Genomic DNA, 13,045 nt, shown 5'->3' with positions numbered 1-13,045 from the left:
AAAAGAAGACGATCAAGTAGGGCGTATGTCAAAAGAACGATTCATCCCAGAGAAAAAGATGGACATTTTGCTCACTTTTTTCATAAAATTTTATGTTAACTTATCTGATTTGTTGGCTTTCCTAAATAAACAAACACCAAAAAATTAGAAAAGTATTTTTTTTGTATAATATTTTTCGACAAATAAATGGGATTTTAATGGTTGAATCTTCTCAATGTGGAGTTTTTATGTCAAATGCAACCGTTCTTGTTAGAAAAGTAAATCGCCATGAAAAAGATATTTCGTTCCATCAATTCATATTTGTCACTTGTAATTAAAATTAAAATTATATAGTATAAGGGCCAAATTTATTCATAATGTTTTCGGATTGAGAAAGCGCAAATTTAATCTTAACATAAATTTGTTTTCAATTAAGATTAATTTTACTTTTACGTTATCAAAAATTTGGAGAAACAATTAGATGCCATAAGAATGGAGAAACAATAAGATGCCATCAGAATGGAGGAAAAGTACCTTAATCCCTTTGTATAAGAACAAAGGTGATGTCCAAGATTGTGCCAACTATCGGGGAATCAAATTAATGAGTCACACTATGAAACTTTGGGAGCGAGTGATTGAACAAAGGCTAAGGAGGACGGTGAAGATCTCGGAAAACCAGTTTAGCTTTATGCCGGGAAGATCAACTATGGAAGCCATCCATCTAATGAGACAATTAATGGAGCACTATCGAAATAAGAAGAAAGACTTGCATATGGTTTTCATTGACTTGGAGAAAGCATATGATAAGGTACCAAGGGAAGTACTTTGGTGCGCCTTGACAAGGAAAGGCATTTCGCGGAAATATATTGACATCATAAAGGACATGTATGAGGGAGTATGCACGAGTGTACGTACTAGTGTTGGGAAGACTGAAGAGTTTCCTATTACGATTGGAGTGCATCAAGGTTCCGCACTAAGCCCATTTCTTTTTGCCATCGTTATGGATGAACTAACAAGTTCACTTCAAGATGGTATACCATGGTGCATGCTGTTTGCAGATGATATTGTGTTGGTTGATGAGACGAAAGAAGGAGTGGAGATGAAGTTGGAACTATGGAGGCAAACTCTAGAATCTAGAGGCTTTAAGTTGAGTCGAAGTAAGACAGAATATTTGGAGTGTAAGTTTAGCGGCCGTAGGAGTAGGGAGGCAGGGACAATCACCCTAGATGGGAGAGTTGTTCAGGCCTCGGATTGCTTCCGGTATTTAGGATCTATTATCCAAACGGATGGAAAAGTAGATGGAGATGTTGCTCATAGGATTAAAGCTGGTTGGTCGAAGTGGAAGAGTGCTACAGGTTTCCTTTGTGATCCCGGCATGCCTAATAGATTGAAGGGAAAATTCTACCGGACGGCAATTAGACCAGCATTGTTATATGGTACGGAGTGTTGGGCAGTGAAACACTGCCACATCCATAAGATGTCGGTGGCGGAGATGCGTATGTTGAGATGGATGTGTGGTCACACGAGAAAGGACCGGGTGCGTAATGAAATAATTAGGACAAAAGTAGGGGTCACATCTATTGAGAATAAAATGAGAGAAAACCGACTAAGGTAGTTTGGCCATGTGAGACGTAGAGCGCTTGATGCTCGGGTTAGGAGAACCGAAGAGCGGCAAAGGGATGTAGTGGTGAGGGGTAGGAGAAGACCTAAGCAAACTTGGAGGAGGGTGGTCGAGAGTGATATGAGTTTATTGGGAATTGAGGAAAATATGGTAGTGGATAGGACGGAATGGAGGGAGCGAATCTGTGTCGCTGACACGACTTGATTTTCACGGTTTTATATGATGGTTCATGTTAGCCGACCCCAAATCATTTCGGGACTAAAGCTTTGTTGTTGTTGTTATCAAAAATTTAAAAATGATTTGACTGTTATTTAATTTATATCTAAAATATTGTGTGTTACTAAAACAATTATCTTTGTTATAAAAAAATTAATCATATTTTTTTTTATTAATATAATTACAAATAACCAACAAAAACAATGCTTAAGAGGTTTGAGGATCGATTTTCCACTCAGTAAAATTGAAATCGACAAGGCATGTGCCTATGAACAAAGGAAAACAAGAAGTTTCTATCAAAATACTTGGTACAAGAGCGAATTGAATTCCTCCATATTAAGCTATCATGCTGTAGAGATTGCGAATTTAAGAAGCAAAAAAAAAAAATCATACACAATTAGGATTGTCAACAAAACACTGGCCCCCCTTCCCATCAGAAATCTCCCCAAATTGACATGAAATCCCAAAAACAAACCTCCACTGGATTTTTTTATCCCTGAAGTTGGGACGTAGAATACCCTCTAATTACGCAAATGCATAGATTAATTATCTAGAATAATAGAGAACTCGTACACCAGCCATTAGTGTCATTCTAATCCTTGAGGAGCATCAACTCTCAAGACATTCAAACTACCAAACGCCTAACCAACCTTAAACCATTTTATTGGGCATTAAGTTAAGGTTAACCTGCTCAATTTGTAGGTGACCAGACCAATAAGCTACAATACCTTTTATTAGATAGATTATTAAAATCAGAAACCTACAATACCTTTTATTAGATAAATTATTAAAATCTGAAAGGCATACAGGCGTATGAACAGGAAAAACAGGAAGCTCCAGCCAACGTACTTAGTACAAGAGCCAATTGATAAAACAGAAAAATGAATTAACAAATGAAATCCTCCATATGCACATTTAGCTATTATGCATGTAGAGACTACGAAATTGAAATCACCTAAGCATCAATATCAATCTACACATGTGACATAACTAGCAATTTTTATCATCCTGGGGTTTGACTGCACCTGCCCGGGCATGATGGAATTTCACCACAATGCATGTTATGTTATCAGCACTGCCACGTGTAAAAGCGGCTTCTGTTAATTTTTTAGCTGCTGCCTCAGGGTCTTCTTCTGCTTGAGCGAGTGAAACAGCATCCTGAAAAGGATAAAAGAAAGACAGGTAACGGTTTAAGGAAAAGGGTAGAGGTCACAACTCAAATGTACGTAGAAGAACCAGAAGACTAAACATTAACTACAACTGGCTCATCCTTATTGATAACCAAGCTAATTCATCAAACACAACTTTGGATAAATTACATTCATGAGCCTTGAACTATAGCACTATTATCGTTATGGCTCCTAAACTTTATTTCTTAGACATAAAAATTCTTTTATAACATCCAAAGTCCAAATCAACAAACCATTGAGGTTAAATAGGTGTTTGACCATAATTTTTCGTGACATGGATAAAAAGAGTCAATGATGTATTGTAGTCAAACTTATCCAATTCGCCATTTCGTTTTTCTTTTTTTTTTTTTTACAGATTTTTGTTGATTTTAACTTTAATATTACAGAATGTGAAGTCCAAGGATTGTTGTTTTAGGAAATGAAGTTTAGGGGCCATAATACTAGTAACTAAACAGGTGTTTGAGAGAGAGAGAATGTGGACTCGCACTCCTACCTCATTGGTTACTACATCCCATAATCCATCACTTGCAAGCACAAGCAATTCAAACTCTTCATCAATTTTCTGTTCCTGAAGAAGGAAAAGAAGAAAACAATTTTGCTGAAAAATGATTGGTAAAATGCAATTAGCAAAATAGTATGCAGTTGATATCACATGGTGCAAGTACCAAGAGTCGTGTTCTCATTAATCAATACATCAATAAAGCTACAATGTTCAGAACTCTAAAAAGAACCTTAGAAGCTGCAACAGTGTCAGCTCAAGGTAAAACAAAATTACCCATGTATGGCAGAACTTCGCCGTGCAGCATAGACCTGCCTTTCCTACCCCTTAAACCTTCCACTGTACTGAGGGTATAAAATGCAATCCAACTTTTATTTAGGTTTCCCTATGCTAATGTCATATAGTTCATAATTCTGAAAAAAAGGCAGGGATTGCATTTTATCCAGTGAGTCAACTTTTGCAGCTGAAACCTTAAGCAAGGGACAAACTTGCTACGGATAACAGATAATGGTCCACCAGAAAAGTAAATTTTTATCTAATAATCTCCTTTCCAATTCAAATATCAGAAAACTGATGAAAATTATTTTAGACTCGCGGTATTAACAACACAACTGCAAAATTACCAGAAATTTTCAATTCCCATTTTGACATGCATACACCAATGATTAGCATGGAGTGCTTAACAGAAAGGAGGAATTTTCTACTAGAGGTTAAAATGTGGAGACACTTAGCACCAAAAGTTACCTGAATCTCAGGCTCTGCTACAACAAATTGCTTCAACATGCGGTTACCAAAGGCACGTGACATGGCTAATACACCTCCTACACGCCAGGTGCCTGACAAGAAAGTAAAAGCAGCACATGTGATTTTTGGCGTTAGAAGCTACAACTCTCGAACTAATAAATGCTAACTAGAGAGAAAAGGAATAGCTCTTATGTCCTTATAGATGCATACTCCTGAGGATGAGTATGGATGCTTGAATAGATCAACTATTAGTAGGACATTCAGGATTATTGAATCAAGTTAGTCAGAATCTGCTAACAACTGAAGTTCATATGTTGGTCAGGGATTGGATGAATATCAGATACCTTTTCAAACTTGCAGTCAACTCGGTTCAGATTCAGAGCCATATCTCTGGCTGAGATATCTAAATTGCAAGTTATAGTTGTTTGTTTGTTCTAGTTCTAAGTCACAATAGTCAAAACTCAAAAACAAAATATAATGACCAACTATAATGTCAGGTAAACCTAGTGACAACTGACAACAGAGAGTTGGTACAATTGCTTGCCGTATCAAAATCTCAACCAATTAGATGATTCCTCACACCCTGACCATCCACAACCGAGTACTACTCAAAACGATCAAAAGTACAGTTCACCACAAGCAGCGCAGCTTGGCTGAATCAAGTCTAGAGCTTGAAAATTATAAAAAGGGCGGCCCGGTCGCACTACGCGTCCCCGTTGAGCGAGGGTCCGGGGAGGGGTCCCACCACAAGGGTGTACTGGGGGCAAGCCTTCCCCTGCCAATTTATTTGGCAAGAGGCCGCTCCTAAGACTCAAACCCGTGACCTCTTGGTCACACGACAACAACGTTTACCGTTGCACCAAGGCTCGCCCTTTTACAAAGATACAAGAGAAACACTGAAATTTGGAACACTTTACCAGCCCACATTACTACTCCGCCAGCACTTTCAATTCTCTTCCGTTCATCACTTCTATTTGGTTTATGATCCTCAGAAAGAGGTATAGCTGCCCATGGGGAAAATAATCACACATATTAGGAGCATGATATTAGTACAATTGATATTGCAGATTTACAAAGATAAATCAAAAGAGCCTAACTCTTTATCAACAATATCGAACATAAGTCGAACACAAAAGAACACCGAACAATTTCTTATGGAAACACACTTCATTTTTTCATTATAAGTATGCACCTGCAACATACTGGAAGTCATTTTCCCAATACAAGCACTCAATCAGCAGCTATAGCATTATACTGGGTTCTGCTTAAATGTCTATGAAATTATTGGTAGTCATTTAGCCTTCTGCCAGAAATCTAAAATTTTGATGTGGCAATTCAAGGGGTTCCACAAAAATTCAAAATGCTTTAGTTGTTTCTTCAATAGTGTCAGATATTAACATGAATTGGGAATCAGCTTAAGCTTTTAGTTCAATTGGTCAGATATTAACATGGTATCAGAGCCTTCTAGACTAAGTGATCAAGGGTTAGAATCCTAGTAACTCCATTTGTTGATTTAATTTCAACACATGGTAAGATGGGCCTGTGTGAAGTAAAACCAGATGTGGGGTTGTGTCAGATATTAATATGAATTGGGCCATCAACTATCAGCAATAGCTTTTAGTTCAATTGGTTCCATGACAATCAACAAGCATTTTCACTCGCAAATTAGTAAATTGTTATCATTATAATAGTCTAAATACAGATAGCCTCACGTAGAAGAAAACACAATGTAAAATGCAAGTACCATTTCCAGCTTTTGATACCACTGTCCGTGAATCTCCAACATTGGCAACATATAGATGGTTATCAACTAGAACTGCTGTTGAAGCAGTAGAACCATCATCTCTGTAGGTATCTTTTTCAGATTCCAAGAAGTCCGCATCAGTTCGCTGATATGTTTCACCTGTATAATGGATAAGTTTACCATGATGAAATACATGAAATTCCGTAGAAAGTACCTATAAACAGGAAATTACATTCTAGGACACCATTTGCAGCAGATATGTAATCTAACAATGGTGCTGCATGGACGCATGATGGCAATCTTATAAGACTATAAGATTACGGGAGGAAGGTCAGAAAAATATCCCTTTGTTGTAGCTTTTGTTTACACATGGTCTGTATTTGTAATGTACTGTTGGAGCATTAGGGGCTGTGGTTTGTCATCATTTTGTAACATTTTTCAGAAAAATCACAGTTATTATTCTCAAATTATAATTTAGAATCATGCACAATCACATATTATAGATACCATGCGAGTAATGTTACTCGGTCACTGGTATACTATTTTCCAAACATAGCACATCCAACTTTTACCCCTTCCTCCTATGCATATAATAATATTACCAATAAAACATTTGGTCTGATGCCAAGAATTATTTTGACCATAGTTATTGTAGGCATAATTATTTTTTTATAGTATCCTCTTGCCAAATAAATTGGCAGGGGAAGGCTTGCCCCCAGTACAACCTTGTGGTGGGACCCCTCCCCGGACCCTCGCTCAGCGGGGACGCGTAGTGCGACCGGTCCGCCCTTTTATCAGTCATGATGGTACCAAGGTGAAGACAGATGAAAAACATAGTTATAACACCACCACCTCCAAGGTGAAAAAGCACTAAACCATTCAGTGAGCTCATAACTTTTCCATAATATGATACAATCACATGCTGCAGAACAATGAGTATCAAAGAACATGGAACATACTTATAGCCGATTTAGTGTTTTCCATGAATTGTGGATGCTTCAGTAGATTATCAAATAGGTGCTCCTTCAAATACTCAGCAGCACGGGAACCACCATGACCTAGAATGATGCATCAAAACTTAATTAAAATGAAACTATTTCACATACAAGCAAGGAATTTGAGTCTTTAACAGTAAAGTAATAGTGCAACTAATTCAAAATTGAAACGTCAAAAAATCTAGATCATAAACAGCAATATCAAATACAGAATTTGAAGAGCATTTATATTTTTCTCCCCCTTCCAATCATCCTATCCTAATTGAAACCACATAACCATGCATTACTTTATTATTTCTTTATCCAGATTCTTGGGTGCAAGTAATTGATGGCTGTAACTGCACTCTCAAACAATAATAAATAAATGAGCACGTTAATTCCACATGTTTATACATCTTATTCCTTACGGAGATCATTTTCAAAATGCGCATGACAGTGACATCAACAAGCATATATACATACATACACACACATGCATGGGGTTTTTTTCGCTCAAGAGCTATGGGGCCCCAGGCCTCCCCTAGCTCTGTCACTGAATGAAATACATGAATGTCAACATTGTTAAATGAATGACACACTGGATTCTCATGTCAGAGCTTTCGCCCTTCCAGCATCAGCTTGTATTACACAGTTTAACTCAAGGATAAAATATAATCATTTTAACAACCACAATATGTAAATTTCAGTCAGTAAGATTAGAGAAGCAAACCATCAAATATTCCAAACATGCAGACTGTTTTCCCATTAATATTGGTATTCTTTATGTCGTAGAAATCCTCCATAGTTGCTCTCTTTCCCCTGAAGCTTGAATACCCACAGCTCATTTTGCAATCATCACTGTCAACAAGATAAAGAATCAATAAGGTAACTGCCAGACAAACTAATCATTTTGACCTACTCACATAAGCCATTGTCAATGAATCTGAAGAGATGATTCCACAGTTGTATAAACCTATTTTTCACCCAAAAGCACACACACAAAAGCATTGTTTCAATAGCAACATTAAAATCCAGTGATACAACTAAAGGAGGTCAGTAAAAGCAACATAGAGCACCTACAACTGCTTTCTTTTTTGGCTGAAATAGAGATATACTTAATCAAATACGTGACAAAAAACACCATGTTGAAGTGAACTATCATCTGTATCATTACATGCAACAAACATAAGGAAAGGAAGTATTTAACGATTGCAACTTCAGTTCCCAGATCACCACATAGTTAAAGTTTAAAACATCTGATGCAAGGATTATCATAACCAGAAATTTAATTGCCTTCCATTTAAAGGTAAAAATGGAACAAAAGCATATACACTTCTACCTAAATTATATAGTAAAAATAATTTATGAACTTTGACAGAGAATGTTTTCATTTACAGAAATGGAAAACTCACAATTACCTTTGCCACCCTCCACTAACATATCCACCATCCTCATCTTTCTCCGAGAGCACATCAACAATTCCGCGTTTGGCGGTAGAGCCCGAATCGATCATCATACTGACATTCATTGAAGATTTGAAAGATGCAAAGTTCAACTTATAATTTAGGTGGAGACTGGCATGTAAACTCCTGCGGATATTGCTTATTTGTGATCTTGTTCGGAATGATAATCCACCTTGAGCAATTACACTCCTGATGTAGGTATTGCATATCATCTAATAGACTGTAGTGGCCTTCAATGCCAGATTCTCCCAAGGAGATAACTGCAACAACATAAAATCCGCTTATTATAAAGAAATTCTGTCCATATTACCACGGAACCAGTAAAAAACTAATTTATGAATTAAAGTACGCCCAATTTTTATGTAGAAAAGAGCAAGTATATTTCCTAATTTGAAATGATCGCTTGATGCTAGAACAATCATTTTTCTCAATAACAAAAATCATACTACATTTGTTTTAAATTTTAACAATATCAAATGAAAAATGTAATTACTGCAAGGTCCAATAATCAAAATTAAGCTGCATAATTTTCACGTTCAATTGATTTACAAGCACTTGAATATATACAATTCCAAAACAAAAAAATTAGAATCGTTTTCTTTTGCATAAGATTTTCTGAGTTTTCCTCGGCTATAATACGTGATACCTGTCTAAGAAGGCGGAGGATAGGCCTGAAAAGGAAACAAAACCAATCATTAACATTCCTGCACAACCATAAACAAACAGATCACAATCTCACCTTCAATCTAAAGACTTAACTCATGAAAGCTTAAAAATCACATATAAAAACGAAGGAGATACTTGAATCATATGAGGAAAAATATTCAAAAAAATACGGATCTCAGGAAGAAAATTCACTTTTACGTCGGATCGGATCCAAGCAAATGATCTGGCTGGAAAGTGAAGGATCTGAATCTCCTTTTTCTTCAAAATATATCAACAAAGAACCTTCCCTGTTTAGAAACTACAGGAAATCAGAAAACCTAGAAAGAGGGAATGTGATAGAAGAGATGGAGACATGAAAACATGGTGGAGAGAGAGAGATGGAAAACAGCAAAAGTATCAGAATAGAGGGGGGAGAAAGAAAGAGCTGGCTTTTTGTAGCTTGGCACCGAAGAGAAATTGCAACGTGGCACGCTTCATGCATCCACTTTAGCAATTATCCTCTGCTTTTGTGTCTACTGTGGGGTTTACTAGGAGCCTCCATGTCTCCATCCATCCCTTTGATGTGGGACCACCAAAAACAAAAATGAAAAAATAATTGAGATCAATTCTTCACACTAATGGAGGGGATCGGGGTAAATTACGCTCGTGATCAAACTTTATTCATTTAAACCACTCAACTTCAAACATAAAAAGTAAATGAACTTTACGTTTTTTTTAATATAAAAGTAATTATTACGGGTTAACTAGTAATTATAACATTTGACTATCTTTTAACATGGAGTTATTGCTTTTTTATTATTATTATTCGGGCTAATTACTAATCCAGTCCGTTTAAAAGGGTTAACTAACATATTTGACCTAATTTGCTTCTATCTCACCAAATTAGATAATTTCATCCATTTTGGACAAGAATACCCTTACGGGGCGTTTGATATTCTATTGGGATAGGAATAAGGATAAAGGTTGGGATAAGGATAAAGATAAATGGTTGAGATAATGATAAAAATATGATAGTCGAGATTTATTATTCAATGTTTGGTACGTGGGATAGTGATATGGATAAAATAATATATTTTACTATTTTAACCCTATTTAAACTACATAACATTAATTTGAGGGATAAGATGGAATTTTCCATCCTATTAAAATCGCATGAGCTTATCTCACCTCCTTATATCACCCCCCTCCTGGGTATAGAATTTGAGAGATACAGTTAAACCTCGATAAATGAATATTCGATAAAGTAATAACCTCGATTATATAATAAATTCTTCCGGTCCCGACTTGGGCCAATGGACTAAAGTAATAACCTCGCTAAATGCATTAAGTAATAAAAAATATTTAAATCCTTAAGGGCCCAATGAAAATATAAAATAATAATTATTAAATTACATACAATATATATATATATATATATATATATATATATATATATATATATATAAATACCCAAGAGTTTATAAAAAACAAGACCTATAATTATGCCTATAATTATTTGATTGATTTGTAATTATGCTAATGTGATAATTACAAATCAATCAAATAATATATTTCCTAAACAAGATAATTACATATCTAATGAATATTTTTTTTTTTGGTAAGAAGGGAAGAAAAAAAACAAACAAACAAAAACCTAACCCGGGATCAGTCTAGGAAGACTGACCCCAATTCTATCCTCAAGAAGAAAAGGTAACAGAAAAGAATGAGGAACGGAAAGGTAGAAACACCTAATATCTAATGAATATTTATCGATAAATGAATAATTTATTAATTTATCGATAAATGAATAATTTATTCATTTATCGATAAATAAATAATCTCGCTTAATGAATATTTTTTTTCTGATCCCAATGATATGCATTTATAGAGGTTTTACTGTAAGAAGCTTATCCCTCATCCGTCTCTCTTCTATCTCCCAAACAAACATGAGATAACGTATCTCGTGTTTTTTATCCATATCTCACCTCATATATCCCTTCTAACAAACACCCCATTATTTCAATTCACCTTCTTCCTCAGACTCTCAACGTTTTCTTTGCCATCCAAACCGGCGAAAACGGCATTACCGCCAAATCTAGAGAGAGAAAAGACAGTGGTTTATAGAGAGAGAGAAATAAGAGATTATGAAGCTCCATTACGAAAATGGTATCGTTTCAATTTCTTCAATTTTCCTCCATTTTTATCGCATTTGTGACGAAATTTATCACATTTTGTCACAAATACGACAACAGTTGTTACATCTGCGACGCATTTCGTCACAAATGCGACAACTCTTGTCATGTCACAAATGCGACAAGAGTTGTCGCATTTGTGATGAAAGTTGTCGCATCTACGATAAAATTACTCATATCGCAGTTGCGACAGCGTAGTTACGACAACTGTTGTCACATTTATGACGAAATACGACAAAAATGGAGGAAATTGAAACGATACCATTTTCTTCCATAATTCTTCTTCTTCTTCTTCCACATAATTCTTTTTTTTTCACCGGTAAAAAATCAAACGGTACCATTTTCTTCCACATAATTCTTCTTCTTCTTCCACATAATTAAATTGCTTTATTTAGACCCTTTTAGTTGAAACGAAGAAGAAGAATAAGAAGAAGCGAGAGTAGGAGCAGAAACAGAAGTCAAAACTATGGGTATATTTGTCCAAAAGTGATGAAAGTGTCTAATTTGGTGAGGTGAAAGCAAAGTGGGCCAAATATATTAATAGACCCCATCAGTTGGTCTAGATTTATAATTTGCCCTTTTTATTCTTATTTTACCTTTAACTGTTTTACTATTAATACGAGCATCCTCAATAGTGGGTCAAATATATTAATAGACCCCATCAGTTGGTCTAGATTTATAAATTATACTACCAATCACTTAATACTTGTGCCACATCATTAACATGTAACTAATTTAATAAATTTTTGTTCTATTCAACTATCACCTCCAATGGATTATACTACAACAATTCAATAGCATATAATTAATTTAACGATATATTCTATTACTTTTTAATAAAAAAATTTGAAAAAAAATAATTAAAAATTGCAAAGGCGGTCAAGGCAGGCAGCCTTTGCACTCTTCATACCGTTGGTCTCAACCAAGCGGTTGAGGAGAATTTATATTTAATGAAAATGAAAATCCAAATACTATAAATGAAAATGAAAATATTTTTAAAAATATTTTTGAACTTGTTCCTACTCTTATTACTTCAAATTCGTCTCTACATCATAATGAAAATGTTTTTAAAAATATTTTTGAACCTAGCAGAAGCAAAAGAAGAAGAGTAGAAAATAGTTTTGGACCAGATTTTATCTCAGTTTTTCTATTAGAAAATCCAGATACTATAAATGATAAGATTATGTTTGTTTGTCTAATAGAAGAATATCCAAAAACGTATGAAGAAGCTATTACTTCTGTAGATGCTAGCTTTTGGAAAGAAGCAATTAAAAGCGAACTAGATTCCATTATGATAAATTATACATGAGATCTACTTGATCTGCCAAAAGGATATAGACCTATAAAGTGTAAATGGATATTCAAACGAAAGATAAGACCTAACGGATCCATGAAAAATTCAAGGCTAGATTGGTTGTGGTGCGCTATAGTCAGAAGAAATGAATTGACAGTTTTGATACTTATTCTCCTATTACTAAAATCTCTATTATTAGAGTTCTGATTGCAATTGCAGCAATTCATAACCCTGTAATACATCAAATGGATGTAAAGACGACATTTCTAAATGGCGATTTAGAAGAGGAGATTTATGTACAATAACCTGAAGGACACGTTGTACCTGGACAGGAGGACAAAGTGTGCAAATTGAGAAAATCTCTATATGGCTTGAAACAAGCATCCAAGCAATGGTAACAGTGTTTTACTTTCTAATGGATATGTTGTTAATGGATCATATACATGTGTCTATCATAAGTCTTTTGAATTGAACTATGTGATTA

At 35.2% G+C, this 13,045-nt stretch overlaps 1 protein-coding gene across 2 annotated transcripts; it reads right to left on the bottom strand.

Annotated features, from left to right (window-relative positions):
* Positions 1-2,559: 2,559 nt before the first annotated feature.
* Positions 2,560-9,505, bottom strand: LOC136224043 (probable protein phosphatase 2C 76). Of its 2 annotated transcripts, none has more exons than XM_066012263.1 (10): positions 9,289-9,505; positions 9,077-9,134; positions 8,386-8,690; positions 7,698-7,825; positions 6,953-7,051; positions 5,994-6,152; positions 5,167-5,253; positions 4,250-4,341; positions 3,500-3,574; positions 2,560-2,974 (listed from the first exon to the last, which is right to left on the bottom strand). In XM_066012263.1, the coding sequence occupies exons 3-10, from the start codon at positions 8,640-8,642 to the stop codon at positions 2,807-2,809; spliced, it is 1,065 nt and encodes a 354-aa protein (XP_065868335.1). In that variant the 5' UTR covers positions 8,643-8,690; positions 9,077-9,134; positions 9,289-9,505; the 3' UTR covers positions 2,560-2,806. The 2 variants fall into 2 exon arrangements, with proteins under 2 accessions (XP_065868335.1, XP_065868341.1); XM_066012269.1 differs by having other exon boundaries at positions 9,077-9,101.
* Between the last annotated feature and the right edge of the window lie 3,540 nt (positions 9,506-13,045).

The sequence above is a fragment of the Euphorbia lathyris genome, chromosome 1 (assembly GCF_963576675.1).
Source record: "Euphorbia lathyris chromosome 1, ddEupLath1.1, whole genome shotgun sequence".
In the NCBI taxonomy this organism is placed as follows: Eukaryota; Viridiplantae; Streptophyta; class Magnoliopsida; order Malpighiales; family Euphorbiaceae; genus Euphorbia; species Euphorbia lathyris.
This window is presented reverse-complemented; position numbering and strand designations above follow the sequence as displayed.

Bases quoted from the DNA above. Each gene is read 5' to 3' on its own strand.
- LOC136224043 (XM_066012263.1), bottom strand. From the start codon at position 8,642: ATGATATGCAATACCTACATCAGGAGTGTAATTGCTCAAGGTGGATTA. The intron at 7,826-8,385 runs GTAATTGTGAGT...TCTTGTTGACAG, and splicing joins GTTAGTGGAGGGTGGCAAAG to TGATGATTGCAAAATGAGCT. The intron at 4,342-5,166 runs GTAAAGTGTTCC...CTTTCTTGTCAG, and splicing joins CGGAGTAGTAATGTGGGCTG to GCACCTGGCGTGTAGGAGGT.